The 21,869-nt window shown below is 47.7% G+C and overlaps 1 protein-coding gene across 6 annotated transcripts in view; it reads left to right on the forward strand.

Moving 5' to 3' along the window:
• Positions 1–21,869, forward strand: part of EML1 (EMAP like 1) — a 177,195-nt gene that overhangs the window by 42,199 nt on the left and 113,127 nt on the right. For 2 of the 6 annotated variants that reach the window (XM_078054212.1, XM_078054214.1), the window contains exon 1: positions 7,262–7,458. The exons of 2 other annotated variants lie outside the window; for them this stretch is intronic. In XM_078054212.1, the coding sequence (XP_077910338.1) occupies positions 7,392–7,458 (67 nt within the window). In that variant the 5' untranslated portion in view covers positions 7,262–7,391. Of the gene's footprint in view, positions 1–7,260; positions 7,459–21,869 lie in introns of those variants that run through there. 2 more of the 6 variants (XM_078054213.1, XM_078054215.1) reach the window with 2 other exon arrangements.

The following is a 21,869-nucleotide window of genomic DNA, read 5'->3' on the forward strand; positions in this document are numbered from 1 at the left end:
TTTGTGGGTTTCTTTCTCTTCCATAAGGAGAACAGTTGTAAAACTGGAAAGAGTAGAAGAAACATCCCCGGAGGGATTGTCAAGAGCCCAAAGATAGGTGAGAAGCGGCGGGGGCTCTTTAGTTACTGCAAATACATTCTCTCTGGGCCTTGACAAACCATCTCGAACCTCACCAGATGGGCATTGCAGAAAACTGAGAAGGGAAAAATATCATAATTCTCCCCAAAGCAGAAAAAGTTGGCTTCTGGAAAATATGGATGATAAATTTGATATTAATATTGGTTCTGAGCAAAAATGTTAACAGATCTTTGAGGAGCTGCTGTGCATGAACTTGGAAGGGAATGCGGTCCCTAAGAGCCAAACCAACTTTGTTCTCTCTTTTTCACGGCGTTACCAGACTGGATTTACAAAGCACTGGTAAAGATCCTTCACAAAACACGGTGCAGGATAGAGAAAAATGGGCTGGGTAAACAAACAGCTGGGACAATTTGATGTTTAGTTGGACAAACATTTAAGGTATGGGTAAATAGATCACTGGAGATGCGGAGCTCAGAGCTCCACCCCCTTCTGTGCTGTGGATGCGTTTGTCAATTACAAGGATGTTGCCCACAGTAAAGGATTTGTTACCACACACTCCTCGTCCTCAGAATGCTGATGCATTAGATGCCAGATTTCAGAGTTTAAAGATTTGGGTTGGCTAAGAGGATGGATTGGAGCAAACAACATGACATTTAACAGGGGTAAAGATAAATTTTCTTTAGATTTTTTTTTTTTAATCGATTAGCTCAATACAGGATGGAGAAGACCCAACAGCAGTTCATTTGAAAAGACTGATAGGTTTGTAATTGACCGGAAGTTCAACATGAACCAACAGTATATATCCTGACTGCTCAAAAAGAAAAAACAAATCAATATGGACTTCAGTTGCATTAACGGAATCATAATATCTAAGTTGTTAAAGGGAAAGGCCACACAGATCTGTCCTCTGAGGTTATTGTATTCAGTTCTGGGGTGCCGGGATTCAGGAGAAAAGAGCCCAGTTGAGGGAGGTGGGCATCTCTTCAGACAAGGGGTTGAGAAACTATGTCACAGGATGGCCAGGGAGGAAATGGAGGGCTTCAACCTGGAGAGCAGGAGCGCTCTCTTCAAAGCATTTGAAATCCTATTGTGTGTCATGAGCAACTGATTTTGCCTAGCGGGTTCATTCATTCATTCACTCAGCGTGTTCTCAGTGCCAACTATGTCCGGCATGAGGGGTGTTTGGGGCATCTAATCTCCTGGGAGAGATGGACACACACACACACACACACACACACACACACACAAGTTCCTACAAGGCAAGGCCACTTAACATGAGGGATACAGTAAAGTACCAGCAGATGTTGGAAGCGTAGCAGACAGGATCGCTCGGCTTCTGTGGTGGTGGGCAGGGGAAGGCAGGCATTCAGGGCTGGGGCATGGGCAGATGTCCAGAGCATTCAAGTGCATGGCATGACTCAGAGTCATGAACCGGAGCTGCCGATAGCGTGGTGCGGCCGGAGCGTGTCAGATGCCAAAGACAGCATTTGCCACAGGAACCCAGACACACTTGAAGTCTGCGCCAAGATATTTGCACTTAATGGGGCAGGCAACAGAGAATGAAATACCATCATTAACCCCTCTCTGGGCCAGTTAACCCTGAAGTCACGAAATAGAGCTGGGAAAGCAGGACACAAGCTGTGATTGCGGCGTCCCGGAACAGACAGCCTGCACCCGGACCGTGGAGATGAAATCGACCTGACAAAAGTGGAATCGCTGAAGGATGCTTTGGGGAAGGCGATTTGGGATAAAAATAACCAGCAATCTTTTCAATAATTCAAGGTCTTCAACTTTGAAATGGCCGAGGGACCATTTGTCAGGGATGTTGTAAAGAAATACAGCTGTATTGGCAGGCAGGTGGGAGACCACAGAGTTTAATGTTCTTTACTGATGCTAGGAATCTCTGATTACCTCTCGTTTTATGGAGTGACAATCTTATCATAGGAAGTGTATCTTGTATTTCAGTATCAGTAATGAATGGTATCCTTGATCTACGGAATAGCCAGTTCTTGACTTTGGGATTCTTTATTAACTATGTTCATTTGCCAGGGCAGCTGTAACCAAGTTCTACACACTGGGGTAGGGCTTACGCAGCAGAAATTGACTGTCTCGTTGTTCTGGAGCCTAGAAGTCCAAAATCAAGGCGAAGGCTTGGTTGCCTCCTTCTGAGGGCCACGAGGGAAGGATCTGTCCAGGCGTCTCTTCTTGGTTTGTCTACGATTGTCTTATTCCTGTGTCGTCATGTGGTCTTCCCTCTGTGTGTGTCTGTGTCCTAATCCCTTTTTCGTATATGGACATCATCCTATTGGATGAGGACCCACCCTAACGACCTCATTTTAACTTCATTACCTCTGCAAAGACCCTGCCTCCAAAGAAGGTCACATTCCGAGGTGCTAGAGGTTAGTACTTCAACATATGAATTTGGGACCGACACAGTTTAACCCACAACACTCACCTAAGGGCAACTTTCCTTTGCTCTTAGAATATAGCAGAACCCCCATGTGAGCAGGCCACTCTTCCTGCCTGGGTGACCTTCTCAGTTCCTCAGCCGGTCCTGGGTCCTGTTCTGGTTGAGCGGCTTCCCCTGCTCTGATTTCCTCTTTTACCCTCAGTCCGGTATTCAGGCTCTCTGGAATAATCTAGCACTTATCACGATTTGTTATTATGTGCCTAAACGTCTCCTCGACTTTGTCACCTCTAGGGAGAAACACATTTTACACCACGACCCAGCACACACTCCAAGTAAAAACCAATGTTTCGAGTAAAAACTCTTGTTCTTAGTAAGTTCAGCGTATTCCAATATTTCCTATTCTATTTCATTTTTAATTGGTTTTAAAATATGCATAAAATTTGCCATTTTACCTTTTAAGTGCACAGTTCAGTGGTAGTAAGGACAGTAACCCTGTTGTGCAACCAGCACCACCATCCATCTCCAGAACTTTCTCATCATTCCAAACTGAAACTCTGTCCCCATGAAACACTCACTTCCCGTCCCCCTCAGCCCCTGGTGCCCACCATTCGACTTCTGTCTCTATGAATTTGATTCCTTTAGGGACCTCATGTAAGTACCATCATGCAGTATTTGTCTTTTTGTGACTGGCTTCTTTCACTTAGCATAAGGTCCTCAAGGTTCATCCACACTGTAGCAGATGTTAGAATGTCCTTTCTTTGTATCTTATTTATTTTAAAAAAGATTTTATTTAGGGGTGCCCGGGTGGCTCAGTTGTTAAGCATCTGCCTTCGGCTCAGGTCATGATCCCAGGGTCCTAGCATTGAGCCCCGCATCAGGCTCTCTGCTCAGTGGGAAGCCTGCTTCTCCCTCTCCCCCTGCTTGTGTTCCCTCTCTTGCTGTCTCTCTCTCTGTCAAATAAAGAAGTAAAATCTTAAAAAAAAAAGTATTCCTTTAAAAAATAAAAAATAAAAAGATTTTATTTATTTATTTATTTGAGAGACAGCATGCACACAAGCAGGGGGACAGGCAGAGGGAGAGAATCCCAAGCAGACTCTGAGCTGAGCCGGATGTGGGGCTCGATCTCACAACCCTGAACTGAAATTGAGAAATCAAGAGTAGGACACTTAACCGACTGAGCCACCCAGGCGCCCCTGTCCTTCCTTTTTAAAACTGAGTAATATTCCACTGTATGTACATATCACATCTGGTTTATCCATTCATCTTTTGATGGACACTTGGGGTGTTTCCACATTTTGGCTCTTGTGAATAATGCTGCTATGAACATGGGTGTGCAAATATCTCTTCAAGACCCTGCTTTCAATTCCTTTGGGTATATACCCAGAAGTAGAATTTTCTACTTCATTTGTTAAAGTGCACATATGACTCTTTAAAACCACTACACACGGCCACCTGCAGTTTAGAAAGTACTGTGTTCTGTGGCTATATTCCCAGCCCCAAGCACGGTGCCTGGTACCGTATAAGCTATTTTTGGAGACATGTTGAATTAAACAATAGATACACAAGCTACATTTCTGGGTAATTTTAAAAATTACTTCTCTACAAATAAAGGCTAGAGAGCTCCCATTTTCTTTTCTCTTTTTTCACATACGGTACAATTTGCTGCTCTTAATGCCACTGAATGCTATGGTTATATTGTCCTAGAGAGTGTACATCACTTATTACAATGACAACAGTTCTTGGTCTTGGGCCATAAATTATCTCAAAATGACATGGAATAACAATCTGTTAAGATGTTTGGGCGCAAAAATCACACATCATTAATTAAGTGTTCAGAGGTTTTTCTTGGACTTCCCCGCATGGATCTTTTTCAGTGTGGTGTAGATTTTACCTAATTGACTTAACATGCGTATCCTTGTAATTATCCTAAATTTTGGTTTTTTTAGAGTGAGCTTTTGCCATTGTGGGAAAAACACAGCCGTTAAGTATTCTAGGTTAAGAGTGTGATAACGATCTTTATCATCTCAAAAGCAAGTGGACTGAGTTCTTCATTGTTATTTGTAATTTTGCTCTTAGCAAAAGTAAAATCTTCTACGAAAACCTCCAGCTCAATTTCTCTCCTGCCCCACTTCTGAATTTTCTTTGTTCTTAACTCTTCTTAGCTGTGGTCCAATAGCGTACCTTGAACACGATAAATCAAGAATATTAACATTCTTAAAACGTTCTTTTAATCATTTATTCATAATCATTTCCTTTCCAGTTTGAAGAATGCCGCAGTCAGCTTTTTATAGCAATTATCCGCAAAGTGGAGTAGATGTAGCATTAGGACTGGATTCGAAGGGGAGAAGGTGGGAAATGAGAATACAAAGGCAAAGATCAAAGTGCACCTGTGTTCAGTCTTGCCCTTGGAAAGCCCCTTCTCTGCAGCAGCTGCCTCTTGCTTTAGAGGTGCAGAGGGTCCCCCTGTTTGGGTGGTGGCAGGGCTAGCTTTATGTTACCCTTCTGCCTCCACCGCCCTCTATAGTTGGCCCGCATTTCCTTTCCCTGCTGAAGTTCTCAAATGTGCATCTACGTGTGCTCTCCTTTTGATGACCGGCAGCCCGGCTCCCATCCCCCCTGCTCACCAAGATGCTCCAGGCTACCTGGCAAGCCCTCTGCCACCAGATGGAAGGGCCTTTGCCCAGCCTTGTCCTCCTTGACCCGTCCTGCAGAGAATCCTGTGAAAATGCCCACCTCTCTGCCACTTTCTGTGCTCCTAGTTTAATGAGACAATATCCTATGCAGGTTTCCTGCCTCTCTTTCCTGACACTCCTTTGGAATTTCTCTCCTCCCATCCCAAGGCTCTGCCCAACTTCTGTTGACTTACCATCCTCACCTTTAGAAAGTTCATTAACAACCTCTACTCACGCCCTCTCGAGTCTCCAATTGCTCCTAGCGTTTCTAGTGGGATGCTTGCTGTCCTCTCTTGGTTTTCCTGCCTCTCCAGCTGTCTGTCCTAGAGCGAGATTCCTCTGGCCCGTCCCTCTGACTGAGCGGTGCTCAGGCCCCGCCCCACCCTGGGCCACTCCAGCTCCGGGCCCTGGCCCCCGCTGTCCAGTCCACACACAGACTCATCTCTCTAATGCAGCTCCAGCAGCCACTGGCTGCTGTGCAAGCCTCTCACCTCCCTCCTCCACCTGCCACCAGCTGTGTTCAGCTCCCCTGCGGGCCCTTGGGGCCTCTCCTACCTGCCCCCCCTGCCCAGTGCAATCTCATTTCCCACCCGTCTGCAATACAAGCCCTTCACTGCTCTCAGAGCAGCCCTTTCGCCCGTCGCCAGACCCAGGATCACTCATGCTGTCCTTCCCACCGTCTTTCAAGTTCTGGAGCATAGTCCAACCGACCCCTGCAGCCCTTCACGGTCCCACACGCATTTTCCATGTTAACAATCCCTCTTGTCCTCTGTGCTTGGTCCCCCTGACCAGGTCTGGGGAAAGGTCTTCAACCTCCCTTCTGCCCACAGCATCCACTGCCAGTCGTGGCTGACCCACATGCCAAACGCGCCACTTGCCGTGTGGAGCCCGGGCCCTGAGCCCACACGCGTTCCTGACGGTAAATTTTTACGCATTTCACCTACAGGGTGTCCCACCCCTATCAGTGAATACCTACAACTTGAAACCATTCAGACATGTAAGTGACTTAGAACATGTAAGCGGATCACGTGTCGTTATGAGGCGGAAGTGAATTGTCAGTGTCGTGTGGCAATGGGCACAAATGTTGGCAGTCTCTTCTGCACCCGGCCAGAGGATCACCCAGCGCATGTATTCTTCTCTCCTTTCCCAGCACCCGGACTTCAGGCGGAGCGTGGTAGAACTCCAGTCATTAATGCAGCGTGTGTGTGTGTGCGTGTGTGTGTGTGTGTGTGTGTGCGCGCGCGCGTGCGCCAAAAAAGTTACAGAATGCCGGGTCTGGGTGTCTCTCCTGCTACGGAAATTCGTCGGAACTCGCTGTCTTCCTGAGAATGCACACAGCTCTCCCCGGCTCCTGGAACCAGTTAACAAGTGTGTAATGTGACAAATCTGTGCCGCAGGGGCTGATCAGAGGGGAAGGAGCGGAGCAGATGCCGCTCGCTCCCAGGCCTCCCAGACTCTGCGGCCCGATGTGGCTGAGCCGCGGCCTCTGTTTGAAGTGGGAGGCCGCATCCCTCTCCGCCCCTGAGCAGAGGGCCAAGCGGAGTCACCACCCCGTGCTAACCCTCCCTCGGGGCAGGGCCTCGCCGCCGCGGAGGGCGTGCGGGGAGAGGGGCGCGCCGCGGCCGGGGGACGTGGCCAAAAGTGGAGCTGCTCCAGGGGGCCACGCGGCCGAAACGGGCTCGCGCGCTGTCCATGTTTGGTCCTGGAGCCGCCGGCGGGCGCGGGGATGGAGCCTCCGGGGAGCGCGGGCCTCGGCGCCCGCAGGGGAGGGCTCCCCCCGCCGGGGCGGCGCCCCGCTCCCTTCGCGCCCGCCCCGCCGCTCCCTTTGTCCCCGCGCGCCCCCTCCACCCCCCACCGCGTCCCGCCCTCCCGGGGGCGCACCGGCCGCGCGAGGAGGCGGGGCCCGGCAGCGGCGCCCCCCCCCCGCGCAGGCCTCCCGCGCGCCCTGACCGGGCGGGCCGGCCGCGCCCCCGGCTCCAGTCTACCGGCCCCCGGCCCCGCCCCTCCGCCCCGCCGAGGCCGCCCCCTGGCGGGCAGCGCGGGCAGTGCCGGCGTCGGGCCCGCGCGGCGGCGGCAGGCCCGGGGTTGCCGTGGTAACCGGCCGCGGCCGCCGCCACAGCAGGGCCGGCCCCAGCGCCAGCGCCGGCCGCGGCTCGGCTCGGCTCAGTGTGGGGGTGAGCGGCGGCGGCGCGGCCGGGCCGGGGGAGCGGGCGCGGCCCGGCGGCCTCAGCATGGAGGACGGCTTCTCGAGCTACAGCAGCCTGTACGACACGTCCTCGCTGCTCCAGTTCTGCAATGGTGAGGGGCGGCGGCCGCGAGGGCGGGGGCCGCGGGCGAGGCCGGGCCGGGAGGCCGCGCAAAGTTGCGGCGGAGGCGCGCGGTTCCCGCCGCCGCGGGCGCATTGTGCAGGCCCGCGGGCCGCGCCTGGCTCGCCCCCGCCGCCCGCGCCCCGCGCCCTCCCGGCCCCGCGTCCGCGTCCGCGCCCGGCCCGCCGGTGCGCGCGGGCGGCTGGTGCCGGGGACCCGCGGAGCGAGCGCACGGGGCCGGGCGGCGCGTGGGGAGGCCGGGCGGCCGCGGGCGCGGGGACGTGTTGCTCGCCCGCTGCCCAGCTCGGGTGCGCCTGCAAGGCGCTGCGGGAGGAACTCGGAGAACAGATCACTTAGGAGCAGGACATTCTTTGGCGATGTGCGCGGTGTTTGTGGCAGCTGGACCCTCAGGAGCCGTTCCGTGCTACTTTGGTGAAATCACCCCCGTGCAACGCAGTGCACAGGCGGAGTGAACCTGGCTGGAAAGTGATTGCACTATTTTGTTTATGGGATGGTAGTTTGTTTTTTTTTTTTTTTTTACAGGAAGGAGACAGTAGTAACTGGCAATATGGCATCTTTTACAAAATATAAAATCCTACGTGCTTGAAAGATTTTAGTCTCACTAGCGGGGTTGAAAAAGATTTTCACATCACACAGCATATTTTATGAGAACACGATGTATGATAATTCATGCACAAAAGTTAACCGGTTTTTTTTTTCTACGTTGGATTTGTTGCTTTATCAGAGGATCCCAAAAGTTTGTTAAAGAAGAAACAATGTGTATTTTATAGAATTTGCCTATAGTGCGATCGGAATAATTTGGAATTCTAGAGGCATTGACAACTTGAGCAATTTATTATGCAATTGTAATTGTGATTTAGGGGAACTTTTCTAGCTCTTCGACACCTGTTTGCAAATAGGAGGTATTTGCTGTAGCAATAAAGATGACTGAGTGTGTCGATTCTTCCTCTCTAACGATATTTTAATCTCGGATGGAATTGATCATTGTCTTTTTTCATGGAAGAGTTTTTCTGATAGTTTTAGCAGTGATTAATTTTCATGTTAATCACATGCAAGCCTTCGTTAAATTGGTAATGCTCTCTTCAGTGGAATGAGAGAAAGTTTTGACTCTCCAGATGTAACAGCAGTTTCCCAGAGCAGAGCCCCTGTGTTTTTGGTTCTCTGAACGTGTTGAAGGCAGATAGAATGTATTTGGTTCACTATGGGCCACTGGAATCCCTTATAGTTTAGAGTCATGGGAGCATTTTGCTCTCCCCACTGGTGAATAGAGTTCCCAATTAAATTTTGAATGGTTTCCTTAAATGCCTTACAATCAATCCTATTTGAATTACTATTTTTGGGGTAAAGGTATTACAGCCTCCTGCGTGTTTATGATAGAATTCCCTTTGTGTTAGTTTTGAAAGGCATGTGGCTGAAAAATTATATTAAATGAATTCCAGGCATGAAGGATTTTTAAAAATTAATATGTGGCATATATGTTGACAGTTGGATTTAGGTTATGGAAATGAGCCTAGATATTTTTATTTGAGCAGTTGTTTGGGGGCCTGGTCATGTCATTCCTAAATAGAAGTTCATTCGTCAAGTTGACCTATACATCTATTCGTGAGTGTTTTGGTTTTCTGCCTTTTTTTGTTAATTGCTAGTTTAGAGATATTGGTAAAGTATCTTCCTGGTAATGATGTCTAGAAGAAAGTAACGGCCAGCTCTTATATATTGTATGGGTAACAGTTTAAGCAAAATCACTTTAAAATAGCTAGAATCAAACTGTAAGATCACTTCAAAACACAATTGAATGAATCATAGCTGTTGAATTTCTTTTCTCAGACAGTTCTTAGCTCTGTTTTTATTATGTTTTGGTTACCATATGAATAAACTTTACAGCAAGAGTAGTTTATGGGACAGAATGGGCGTTAACTAATGATGTCTCAAGCAACAGATGTTTTGATGTGAAATTATTCATTTTAAGAGGCTTCCATTAAGTAAAAGTATAAATGAATACAATTTAGCTAATTACTATGATGATTCCATTAAAGCAGCGGATCACAGAAGCACCGCTTCACCAAGAGTGAAATTAAACATGTGAGTATTTCATTAGCTGCACTGAGAAAAATTTTTTTTCTTTTTAAATTAGAGATTTACATGACAATGGCCCAGACTACAACAGCATAATATATGAACTCCTCCATTTTCATATGGTGATGAAGCCTCATGCTTTTGTTAATGACAGGAGCTAAAAAGTCATAGTTCTATATTAGCTTCAGCAAATACAACCCATACTTATTAGTTGGATGACTGTCACAGTCAGCGTCCTCCTGGGGAGGAAGCGAATATCTAAATGAGAAGGAAGAGAAAACTGTTCAAATGAATGAACTCTTCGTCTTCCTCTCCTCCTTTTTTCCCTTGCTCTGTCTCCTACCTAATTTGCAGTGGATCCTAAATGTAAAGTCAGGTGGTGTCTAGCCTCCCAAAAAGACTATTCATTCTCATCTTTCAGATACTGGTGCTCTCGTTTCAGGAGAAAACTCGTGCAGCACTTTTTCCCCAAAATATTTAGAACTCTGGTCAAAGAGCGAGAAACCACAAACTTCTTTTGTTGCTCCAAGAAAAACCACCATAGTTGAAAAGTGAAGAAAAGTTATCATTTTTAAGCCAATTCATGATTTGGGAAATACTTACCATTCTTTACTCCATATTTCTTCAAAGCCTCCCTTTGAGGTAAATCATATTACATATGAGAAAACTGAGGCTCAAAGAGATTTGGGGATGGGGCACCTGGGTGGCGCAGTCGGTTAAGCGTCCACCTCTTGATTTCAGCTCAGGTCATGATCTCAGGGTTGTTAGATGGAGAGCTACTGAGTAGGCTCTGTGCTCAGCAGAGAGTCTACTTCTCTCCTTCTCCCTGTCCCTCTGCCCTCCCCCCTCCAAAATAAATAAATAAATCTTTTAAAAAAAAAGAGAGAGAGAGAGGGGCACCTGGGTGGCTCAGTCGTTAAGCATCTGCCTTTGGCTCAGGTCATGATCACAGGGTCCTGGGATCGAGCCCCCACTGGGCTCCCTGCTCCACGGGAAGCCTGCTTCTCCCTCTCCCACTCCCCCTGCTTGTATTCCCTCTCTCACTGTGCCTCTCTCTGTCAAATAAATAAAATCTTTTTAAAAAAAAGAGAGAGGGAGAGAGACTTGGTGACTTTATAAGACCACACAACCATTAAGGCGTGGATGCCAGTCTGAATCTTTTTGTTTGTTTTAATAACAGCTTTTTTGAGATATTATTGACATCCCATAAAAACTCACCCTTTTAAAGTGTACAGCTGAGTGTTTTTTGATATATTGACAGAATTGTGCCAGCATCACCGATGTCTAATTTTAGAACATTTTCACTACCCCAGAAGAAACCCCTAGTAGCAGTTCCTGCCATTCTCCTATCGCTCTAGACCCTGATGACCACTAGGCTGCATTCTGTCTCTCTATTGGTTCTGGATGTTTTAATGTAAATGGAATCATCCTAATATTTGACCTTTTGCGTTGGGCTTCTTTCACTTAGCATAATGTTTTAAGGTTTGCCCAAAGTTGTAGCATGTGTCAATACTTTGTTCCTTTTTATGGACAAATAATATTCCATTTTATGGATATACCACATTTTATGTATCCATTCTCCTGTTGATGAGCATTTGGATTGTTTCCGCTTTTTGACTATTCTGAATAATGATCCCATGAACATTCATGTACAAGCTTTTGTGTAGACGTATGTTTTCATCTTTCTTGGGTAGATACCTAGGAGTAGGATTGCTGGGTCATATGGTAACTCTGGCTTTTGATATTTTTAAGGAACCAGCCTGAATCTTTTGAAATCTAAATATCAATCTCTTTTTACATTACACCAGGGGATGAAAGAACAGGGAGTTGAGCTTGATCAAAGAGGGAAAGAAGTGGGAGCAAATTATAAAATGTTGCTATTTCATTTCTGTGAGTCACTTTGGATACTTTTCATCAATTGCAGCTCACCAAAAGGAGTCTGCACGCACCCTTGCTCAGATGCCATAGGTTAGAAGGATCTTGGTGTTTGAGGGGACCTAACAGGCATTTCATCTTGTGGTTTCCTTTCTTAAGCCTTTGAGCTGTTTCTTCAAAGTACCGCTTACCCAGGAACCCAAATGTAAAGCAGATGAACATGGAGCTACTTCAGCTGAAGTAGGAAGAGGACAGCGTGCTGGCCCTCCTCGCCTGCCCCTACCCTTACACTGATCCAGACCACCCATCCCTCCAAGGCTTGAAATCTCGGGTGTATGGGAGGATGATCCAAACGTTATTCAGCTCCTGCTTGAGCAGTTCCAAGGGACTGGAAACTCACTATCTCTCCACACAAGCCATTTCTTCTGTGGACAGTTCAGACTGTCGGTTCCTGTGTGCACTCAAAATTTGGCCCAAGTTCTGCCTCTTGGGTCCAAAGAGAATAGGTTTAATCTCTTTTCCATATGCTAGGTTGTCACATGTTTGAAAACAATTATGATAGCTCTTTCTGAAGTCTTCTTCTAGCTAAACATTACCTTTGGAAAAAAATAATTCCTTATAAGATACAATTTTAGGCTCCTAATCATTTTTGGATTGGTTTTTAAACAGAGCAGAATAGAGCAGGATACTTCACCTCCCTTATTCTAAAGTTTATACTTCTTATAATGCAGCCTAAGATGACATTAGCCCTTTTGCTTATCACTTCACATTGTTACCTCTTACTGATTTTCACTTAAAATTCTTATCTGTTTTATATGTATGATGGATAAGCCCTTTCTTTTCTTCCTTATACCTTTCCTTTTTGAGGGGGAGTTTCTTCCAGCAGGCAGAGCCCTGTCAAGTTACAACACAATTGTAATCTGCGTTGCGAGGCTGTAAATAATCCTGGCGCTCATATAAAATACTTCAACATTATCATAATGTGGAAATTGGTCATCGTCTTAAAGGATTATGATTCTGGATAGCAGCCTTTTCTCCATCTTCCTTTGGAAGATGTCATGAGAGACTATCAAATTCCTTCTAGAGCCTATACGTAGTTTACCCGTTCCCTGATCTTCTTCTCCTGCAGGTGTGACTTTTTAATGACCATGGCAGGTCAAGTCTATGGTACTCGCTACTCCCAGTCACGTTTTGAAATCACTATAATCTTTTGAGCTACTGCTATTTATTTTTTCTAGTTTTGAAATGGAAAATCTTTTTAATTTCTAGGGATTTATATCTTGAAAATTAAGAATAATTTATTTAAATCTTGAACATCTTTTGGCATCTGTAACACCAATGACTTTCTCCTAACTAGGATTATGCTAGACTTTTCAAGTTGGCACCTAATTGGGTGTGCAACAGGATCGAGGAGCTCCTGTGAGGAAATCATCCGAACTCAACACTATGACGTATTTTCAGACCTCTTCTGCATTCTCGTGTGGTGACCAGGCACTGACTTAGGTTTTCTGTGATAGCAAAATCAAAAGAAAATGCTTTCATGGAAAGTGCAAAGCAAGCCCCCGTGCTAAGTGAGAACTTCTTGGTACACTTGGTACTCCACCCAGCAAGGGATTTATTTTATAGCCAAACCACGAGCATTTATGACGTTATAAACAAACCCAAGCATTTTGGTGGGAAATTCACAAAACTGTGTTTAAAAAGTAACCATTATTGTTAATTTCTGAGATAGCATAAGCCTTTTCATATACTGTCTTAAGAAATAAACACTTCAGTTGAGTGGACGGTAGGATAAGGAAAGAGAAACAACATCTTGGTTTCTAGTGTTACAATCTGTTCAGGCCATAAAACTGGTAGCGTGAAAAACTTAGTCACGATGGCGTTGAAAATTCTACGTTAAAGCATTGTTTTTTATTAGTAAGGACTTGAAATCAGTGGTATTTTGTACTACTAAAAATCTTCCAGGAAAAATATTTTTATTCATCTTTAGAATCCTAGCTTATTAATAGAGGGTTTCTAATAGTAGCAAAATGTTTTAAATGCCAGCAGAAACATTAGTAATCAAAAAAACTATGCTGGAAACTCTAAATGCTATGTAACTATTTATCTATACAGCCCCCTCCCCCCAGAAGCTTGATGGTTTTCTCACTAGATGTTTGACACATACATTTAATATTCTGCTGGAAGCAGCATATTTGTTTGAAAGCAGTCCAGGCCTGGGGGTGTCCTGGGGACAAGCAGCAACCGGTGCACATCCTCTTTGGTTTACTATAAAGAAATAGCTGTTTCAAAGAGTTTATCCTTCTTTAAAGTACTAATTTTTAAATGAAGAGTTAGGTAGACGCACTTCCAATTTTGTTTCCTCTAAAGTTGTATCTTTATTGGAAAATACTCTTGGTGTGGAAAACCCCATTTTTGCAGAATACTTAGTCGTGTCTCAAAATGCAGTATTTATTCTGCCAGCTTTCTGGAAAAGATTTGAACTCTCTGGGTTTAATAAACTACCCTAGATTTCCCTAAGAATCATCGTAGACTTTTCTGTGCCCCATCCTCCCGTCTCAATCAGCCCGGTGGATTCTGCTCCTGATAACCCAACCCTTCTGCTCAGTTCAGACGCTCATCACTTCTCAGCTGTGGTTTCATTTGTGTTTTTGAAAATGGCAGCCCCAAACTAGTCTTTCTGCCTCCAGTCTCAGCCCCCTTCAACGTGTTCCTTTTTTATTAAACAAGTAGAATATCCACCGTGCTCATTATTACACTGATGGGGGGGGGGGGTGCGTTCCAAGGACGCACATGGTCGATGTGGCCCTTGTCTTCAGGAAGCCTGAGCTGCTCGTCGGGAGCTAGACATTCAGTGCTTCCCTCATGATGAGTTACTTGATGACCCCGGGGATGGACGGTACTAACGAATATAAGGAACAGTGTAGAGTGTTGCAGGACACTGGACTCAAGGGATGTGTATTGGGGTTTCTTTCCAGGATGAGTGGAAGTCAAACACTGCGGAGGGGGGGGGCGGGCGGGGAGTGGGCAGGGTTGGGGGAGAAGAGCAGTCCAGACCAGGGAAAGCGATGAGGAAGTAGAGGGTGGGAGCACCTTTTGGAAATGGAAAGTTCTCATATGGGGAAAGAGGAAGGGGCAGAGTGGCTTAAAATGAAGTTGGGAGGGTCTGTGGGGCTTCTCGGCCACATTAAGGCATTTGATCTTATTCTGAGGAGCAGAGAGAATGTGGCAGAGGATTTTGAGGCAAGGGAGTGACGTGGCCAGATTCTCAGGGATTTTTTGAAAGAGGGCACCCCTGCAGTGTGGAGGGGAGGCTAGTGGAGTAGGGGAGGGTGGTGGTGGGAGTCCATTGTGTGAAGCCAGGGGACAGTGGTGGTGATTTCCACTTGAGGGGTGCTTAGGGCCCACCTCACCAGGACTTGTGTCATCAAGGGACAGGGAGAGGAGGAAGCCAAGGAAGACACCCAGGCTTCTGGCTCATCTGACTGAGTGCCACTTGCAGAGGTAGAAGGAGCTAGAAGAATGGGCAGACAGATGATGGTTCCGCTGTGGCTTGTGGGTGTGAGGGACTGTGGAACATGCCAACTGAAGAGCCGAGTGGGCTGTGGGCTGTGGGGTCTGGAGCCGGGGAGATGTCTGGAGTAGGCGTAAAAAATTCGAGAGCAATCAGGAAATAGCAGCTGAATCCATGGCACAGATGAGCTCACCTAAGAAGAAACGTGACGTTTTTGGAATGCTCTTTCTGGAAGACAGATCTGATCATAACAGGCTCCTGATTGAAAGTCTCTAGTGCGCCCCCCTCCCTCCCTGGGCACCCAGCAGGCTTAGCCAGCTCCTGGCTCCCACCTGCCTGAGTAGAGTGAGGTCTTTCCCTGGTGGCCCTGTGGTTATCTAGCATAAATCTCCGTTACCACGATTATCCCAGAGGCCTGTCACTGCAGCTTAGTTTCACATCTCTCATTAGGCTGTCACCACCTTCCGGGCAGAGTCTCCTGGTGAGCCTCTCAGGGTCCATGCTTCAGCAATGCCTGGTACCTAACGGGTCTCCTGCCGAACACTGGTTGAGTGGGATCAGGGACCACCCTCCTTATCCCAGAGCGCCTTCTCAAACACACACGCCAGCGAAATGGCTCACATGTAACAGGTGTATGCTGAATTGTGGTTGGAGAAAGCACTCACGCCACTTCTCCGTATGCTTGAAATAACACGTATATGTATATGTTACGCATCACATATGTGTATAGCTACACGTACACATGTATGAACACACATCACATGGGTGTGCATACGTGCATACATCGCATGACATTTAACTCTTCCCCCTCAATCAAAGAACCAGTGGACTTAGGCATTCGGAAGAGAAGGCATGGCAGGCGAGGGGACCTCATCGGGAAAAACCAGAAGCAGGTGAATGTGTGACCATGAGGAGCCGGGCCGCATCTGCACAAACATCACAGAATGCCTCGAGCTGGACGCTGGCTCTTGAATCAATAAGGAGAAACATTTGCAAAAAGCACTTGGCGGTTCAACAGGCTTAAAACACATTATTTTCAGCCAAAGTAATTGACACAATGAAGTAGTTCTTGGCAAAGCCAGCATTTTTAACATTAAAAGAGATTTGGCTGTTAAATCAGCCCCCCAAAAAGTTGTTTTATGTAACAAGAATTTTTACCATTCTTAGAAAAATATGCTCCAGTCGAGAAACAGTTGGGTGGACTTAGGACTCGCTTATGCTAGAGCATCGTTACACATTTTAGCCCCAATTATAGTGCCATAAACAGCTGAAAATCCTTAGGAGGAGAACTGAGTGATGATACTTCATCTGTTATGGAGTCCCTCGCAATGCCGAACCGTTCCTCGTAAGCCGTGGAGACTGCTCCTCGGGGACCGTATGGGAAATCTAATAAAGATAATGATCTGTTAGCATGGCTCCACCAAATTAGTCCTTTAGAAAGTAATTAAGCAGGACTGCCCACACTCCAGTGCTCTCAAAGACTAAAATCTGGCTCCGTGCGTAGTATCTTCACCTTCCATGAAAATGGCCTTGTATTGAGTCGATATAATTTAATTATATAAAAATATGTGTTCGTACCGCATGCCATACTGACTGATGATGCTCTCACCGCAGAGTCATGTCCGGACTGGAGCTTGTGCTTTCTGAGGCAGGGCTGACCCCTGTTGTACTGTGGGGGCTGCAGGGGAGGAGAGGGAAGGGGGTGGTGCTCTCAGCAATCAGGGGCAGGTGGCCCAGGACTGAGTGTTTTACGGGTACCCCCCCCTTAATCCTCACTACACCCCTTTGAGGTGATGCCTGTTATCATCTCTGTTTTGACTGCTGGGGCAGCAGAGGCCCAAAAGTTTGGGTGACTTGCTCAAGGTCCCCTGGCCAGTGCTTCTCAGAGCTGGGATTTGAACCCAGGCACTCAGCTCTGCTGTCCACAGCATGCTGAGTGCTCAGTTATGCTCGATGAGCGAGTGATGGGTCAGAGGTGGGGGTGATCATGGACGCGGAGGGGGCTTAGGGGATGGGTGGTTCAGTCTGTGCCTTGCATCTCTGGGGGGGCCACGTGCCACATACCGGCTCAGACCTGTGGGCCTTTCACTGGCTCGCTGTGGGGGCTCCAGACACACTTCCTTGTCTTCACCCCGTTTCCCTTCCCGTCATCCCACTATAGCACTTTCTGAGGCGGAAATCCCATTTATCTCTGAGTTGCTCAAAGTCCCACAGAAGTTCCCCATAGCTCAGAGGACAGGGGCTGGGTCTGGAACCACCTCCCCCCTGCCTCCCTGGCCCAGGGGCCTCCTCTCCCCGCACGTGCCCTTGGGTTCTGCCACCCTGGCTTCTTCTAGCAGCGTCTGAAGGCGCCACCTGCTTGACGTGCGTCCTCACGTGTTGGGGCCCTGCCTTCCCGGTCCTTCTTCACCTGACCGCTCCTCGTTCTTTAGGGAAGCCTCCCCAGCTCAGAGCTGCTGGAGGCCAGCTCCCCCGGTGACCCGAGCCTCCTGTCTGAGTCTCACTGCAAACCTTGGTGTCCCTCCAGACCAGCAGCTCCTAGAGGACCACACTGCGGGCCCTCTGTACCTACGCACGGACCCAAAGAGCGAGCCGTTTCAGTCTGGTAACCGCCTGCCGAGGAAGCTTTAGCATTCTCTCCGAGTGGCCCCTGTGACTGCTGTCACCAGCCTTCGTGACGCTGGTCAGTCTTCCTGTGAACAGCTCTGGTGCTTTCGGTTCTTCTCCAGCACCTTGTACTCTCAGTATTCCCTTGCTTTTCTTAGAACCCTTTTAAAAAATGTTTAATTGTGGGGAAACGCACAGAGCATAAAATGCACCGTTTTAACCGTGTGGAGCCTGCAGTCGGGTAGCGCTGAGCATATTGACGTCACCACCATCCATCCCCAGAACACCTGTCTTCATGCGGACTGAAACTCCCTTAAACCCAGACTCCCCTGCCCCGCCCCCAGCCCCTGGCGCCCCCCCGTTCAGTCTCTGTCGCTGTGAGTTTGACTACCCTACAGACCTCGTATAAGTGGAATCATGAAGGATTTGACCTTTTGTTACTGGCTTATTTCACTTGCTGAACCTTTTAAAAACTATTGTTTCATGAAGTTCTAGAATCCCAAACTGAACAACGTCTAACTAAGGGTTCAAAGCCGGGCATAAAGAGTGGGATAATTACCTCAAAGTTCAAGGCTGTCAGAGCCCCTGCTGGGTGTCACCTGATCACACCCACATGCCATCCAGCAGCTCTGCTCAGCCTATGTAAAGTCTAAGCTGCTTATCTCTGGAATCCCTGTAATAAAAAGTGTGTTCTTTCCCCCAAGCTAGCCTCACTAAGAGGCCAGGCTCCAGAAGGGCGGTGCAGAGTTCTAGAAACTAGGCTCAGGCTCGGAACTGTCCTTAAACCCATCGAACATCAACAGAGGCCCCTCTGACAATCAGAGCAGGGTCACAAGTGTCTAAGCTCTCTTAGGAATGGAGGAGGTGGGAAAGAAATGTTAGAGCAGTTTAGAAAAATGATGAGGGGCATATGTTTGCTAAAGAAATTCCGTGACACATGCCTTCTGATCACCAATAGCATGCATTCTCTCACAACTAGCTAAGAACCTAAGAAAGGAAACAGCAGATGGGAGACCCATGATCTAGGAAGGATCTGGGTGGGAGTCTTGGAATATCTCCTGAGTTTCTTTCTTTTTTAGAGATCGCGGTTACACATTTGGCATAATCTATGACATGACTGTCTGATCGGAGCATCTCATTTGCAGGACTGTTTTAAAAAATAAGCAAGCAGAGGCGTCCTACGTGCAAAATGAGTCATTCGCTCTTGAGAATTAGCACAAAAGATTATGTGCATCTCTTTCAAGACCCTCTGTGGTCTATCAACAAATCACTTTTTCCAAGGTTCAGAGCATGGGCTTTGGAGAAGGATAGGTCTGCGTTGGAATCTTAATTCTGCCACCTATGAAAAAGCTGGGGGAATGGACACCCTGACCCCACTGTCCTCCCTCCCTCCCATCTGCTGCTCTGTGCCCCGCTGGGCAGACGCAAAGGGAGCCAGAGAACAAAGGAGCATGTTGCAACACCCCCAACCCCAGCAGCCTCCCAGCGCAGAGGATAGGACAGAGAGTGGAGGGAGGATCCGGAGGGCCAGTGCGAGAGGTCCAGCAGTGTGGTCTACAATGGAGAGGTTCGTGTCGAGTAGTGCGTGTTGCCCTCCTGCTGTCTTGATGGTTGCAACCATGTTGACCTACCCTGCTTCCTGATGCCAAGTAGGCATCCCATCGATGTTGGATGTGGGGTCTTAGCACATCCCTCTGCCTACTGTGTGCATTGTTCCTCCAGTGCGCCAGGAGTTGCCATGGCTCTGTGGTCGTGCTTTATGCACCCTTACCCCCTCCTGTTCCCACACTGAGATGCAGTTCACCCTGGGGCCTCGCTGTGTTCTAGTGAACTCCTCCGCATCTACCCAGAGCCACTTCATCTTTCCTCTCTGCGCTTCCAGAATATGATACGTACACCTCTGATTGGCACGTGGTTCACTCCGTCACTGCATTATGGTTAGCTCCCCAGCCTTTGTTTTCACCACCAGCTAGTGAGTTCCCTCAGGGCAGGGACCTTATATTGTCTTTCTACTTCGCTTCCTTCCCTTGCTCTGCAAGGTGCTTTGCACGTCAAGTATGTTTAATAAATGCTTGTTGAATGAAAAGTAAAGAGTAAAATTTTAGAAAGAGCCACGCTATCTTTAAATCATCCCGAAAGGCCAAGGGAGAACTTCCTGACCCTGAAGAGCTTGTCATTACTGCCAAAAGCGCTTCTTCGTTGTTTACAGTAGTGAGATAGCTCAGCCGTAGGTGGCAAAGCCCCCTAACGAGTGTGGGATGGGATCAGCGCACAGACTTCCAACACACATGGACGACACATATTTGTGCACGTAGTTGGTGGAAAACTAGATCTATGAATAAAACCATATGTACACTTTTATTTTGTTTTATTTACCTGATTTCTGTTCACCATGGCCTCTAAACAGAGTCCAACCACTGTCATCTGGTCCAACATCAGAGGGATTTATGGAGAGATGGGACAGTTTTACACAAAACCCCATACGCTGTGCACTGTGGACTAAGGGCATTTTCAAGAGTAGTTTTGATGCGATTTTCATCCCCTTTATGGACCCAAAAACATAACCCCAATATAAAACAATCTCCTCTCTAGTATCTTAGAGTTCTAAAAGCTCCTTCAGATCTGTTTCTCAGCTACTTCTCCCAAGTAGACTCTGAGGTGAGTGAAACACTATTCATGACACTCATTTTACAGAGGGCCTGGCAGATGGATGGATGCCGCCAGCTTCCCACGGCCACGCGGGTGAGGGATGGGCCCCAAGGACAGGTCTCCATCCAGGGCCCTTGGAGCTGTGCTTCTCTTCCTTGTCCTCGCGTCAGCAATTACTTCCATCTGGTAATCTACCTTTAGCAGAGCACTCTGCTTAAAAAGAGAATATGGTCTAGATAATTGCATCTGTTATTCTGCACGTTTTGTTGTTGTTGTGCTGGATCTTGAAAATTATTAATGCACTCTGCTTTAGGAAAAGCTGACATTTAGAAACCTGGATGCATAACACATAAGCCGTTAGAAGATTATTTACAGGATTCCATAGCATTTTCTTAAAAGTGTGAATTTTCTTATCTTCTTAAATATCGTACTTACTGAACGTTGATCTTATTCTTCAGGACCACATTCTAGGTAGAGTGCTTTGCCTTTTTTTTTTTTTTTAAACCCCTGTTCTCCCTGAAATCACCATCTGATGTTTCTTACAGGGATGGAGAAACTGCCGATGTCCCAGGAGTACATCCTTATGCGTGTGGCCAGGAGTGTGTCCGGCGCACGGACAGGTGCCTCGGAGCCCAGGCTGGGGCTTGGCCTGTTTGCTAGATCCACCCTAGCACGGGCTTTGTCTCAGGTGCCCTGACACCGAGCAGCCCCAAGGGAGAAGTAGCTGCTAAGTCAGCCCATATCCCTTATCTGTGATTTCAAAATCCAGAAGGCTCTGAGCACCAAATGTTTTTTGGTAACTCGTTTGTTAGTTAGTCTTGGCCTGCTCTGAAATCACTTGGTGAGGAAAAAAACAGCTTATCTGAATTGAAGCATGTGGTTTTAATGGTTTATATTTATTTCTTTTGAGATGAGAGTTCAGCTTTCCTGTATTTTTGAGTGTGTTTTTATGGATGCTGCCCCGGGGGCTTCTGGGGCTATTGGATAATAGATGTGTGTTCTGTGCTTCCGTTCTGAAGTCAGAATCTGAATTCAGAAGCGTATCAGGCCCCGGGGGCTTGGGGGGGAAGGGGTTGTGCACCAGTGGGACCCGATAGTCAAGCTGGCCCTGTGCCCCCGGGATGGTTCCTGCTGAGACTCTGCACGGGTCTCCCCACTGTCCTGGATGCTGGCCTGATGCCAGGCCGACATGCAGGGGAAAGCCTGGCTTGTGGGTGAAGGGTTCCCCTGGAGGGAACCATAAAGCTGCGATCGGGCAGCCACCTGTCACAGAGTCCTCCAGAGCCAGGCGGCCAACTGTGCCCGGTTTTGTGCCGAATTTTTGTCCCGAGAAAGCAAAGCTCAGGGAGAAGGTACTGACTTTGCCGTATTCCTCCTTCCTACCTGCCCTCCCTTGCTTCCATCCTCAGGAATTTGTGTGTCTCCTATTAACAAGGCCTGGCACTTGCCTTGCAAAAAGTAACAGTGACACTTCACATCTGCTCGCTGTCTCCAGCTGGTAGACTGTTTGGAGTTCCTCGCCCTGGGCTCACACTGTTCGGCAGCGGGACTGGGACTGGCCTTTTCCATAAGCCAAGCAACAGGGTTGCGTGGTTCGGCGACACCCAGCTCTCTAGCCACAGACCGCATGCTTCGTGCTTTCCCTGGTCTGCCGCCTTCGGAGG

This window comes from Halichoerus grypus, chromosome 8 (assembly GCF_964656455.1).
Source record: "Halichoerus grypus chromosome 8, mHalGry1.hap1.1, whole genome shotgun sequence".
Lineage (NCBI taxonomy): Eukaryota > Metazoa > Chordata > Mammalia > Carnivora > Phocidae > Halichoerus > Halichoerus grypus.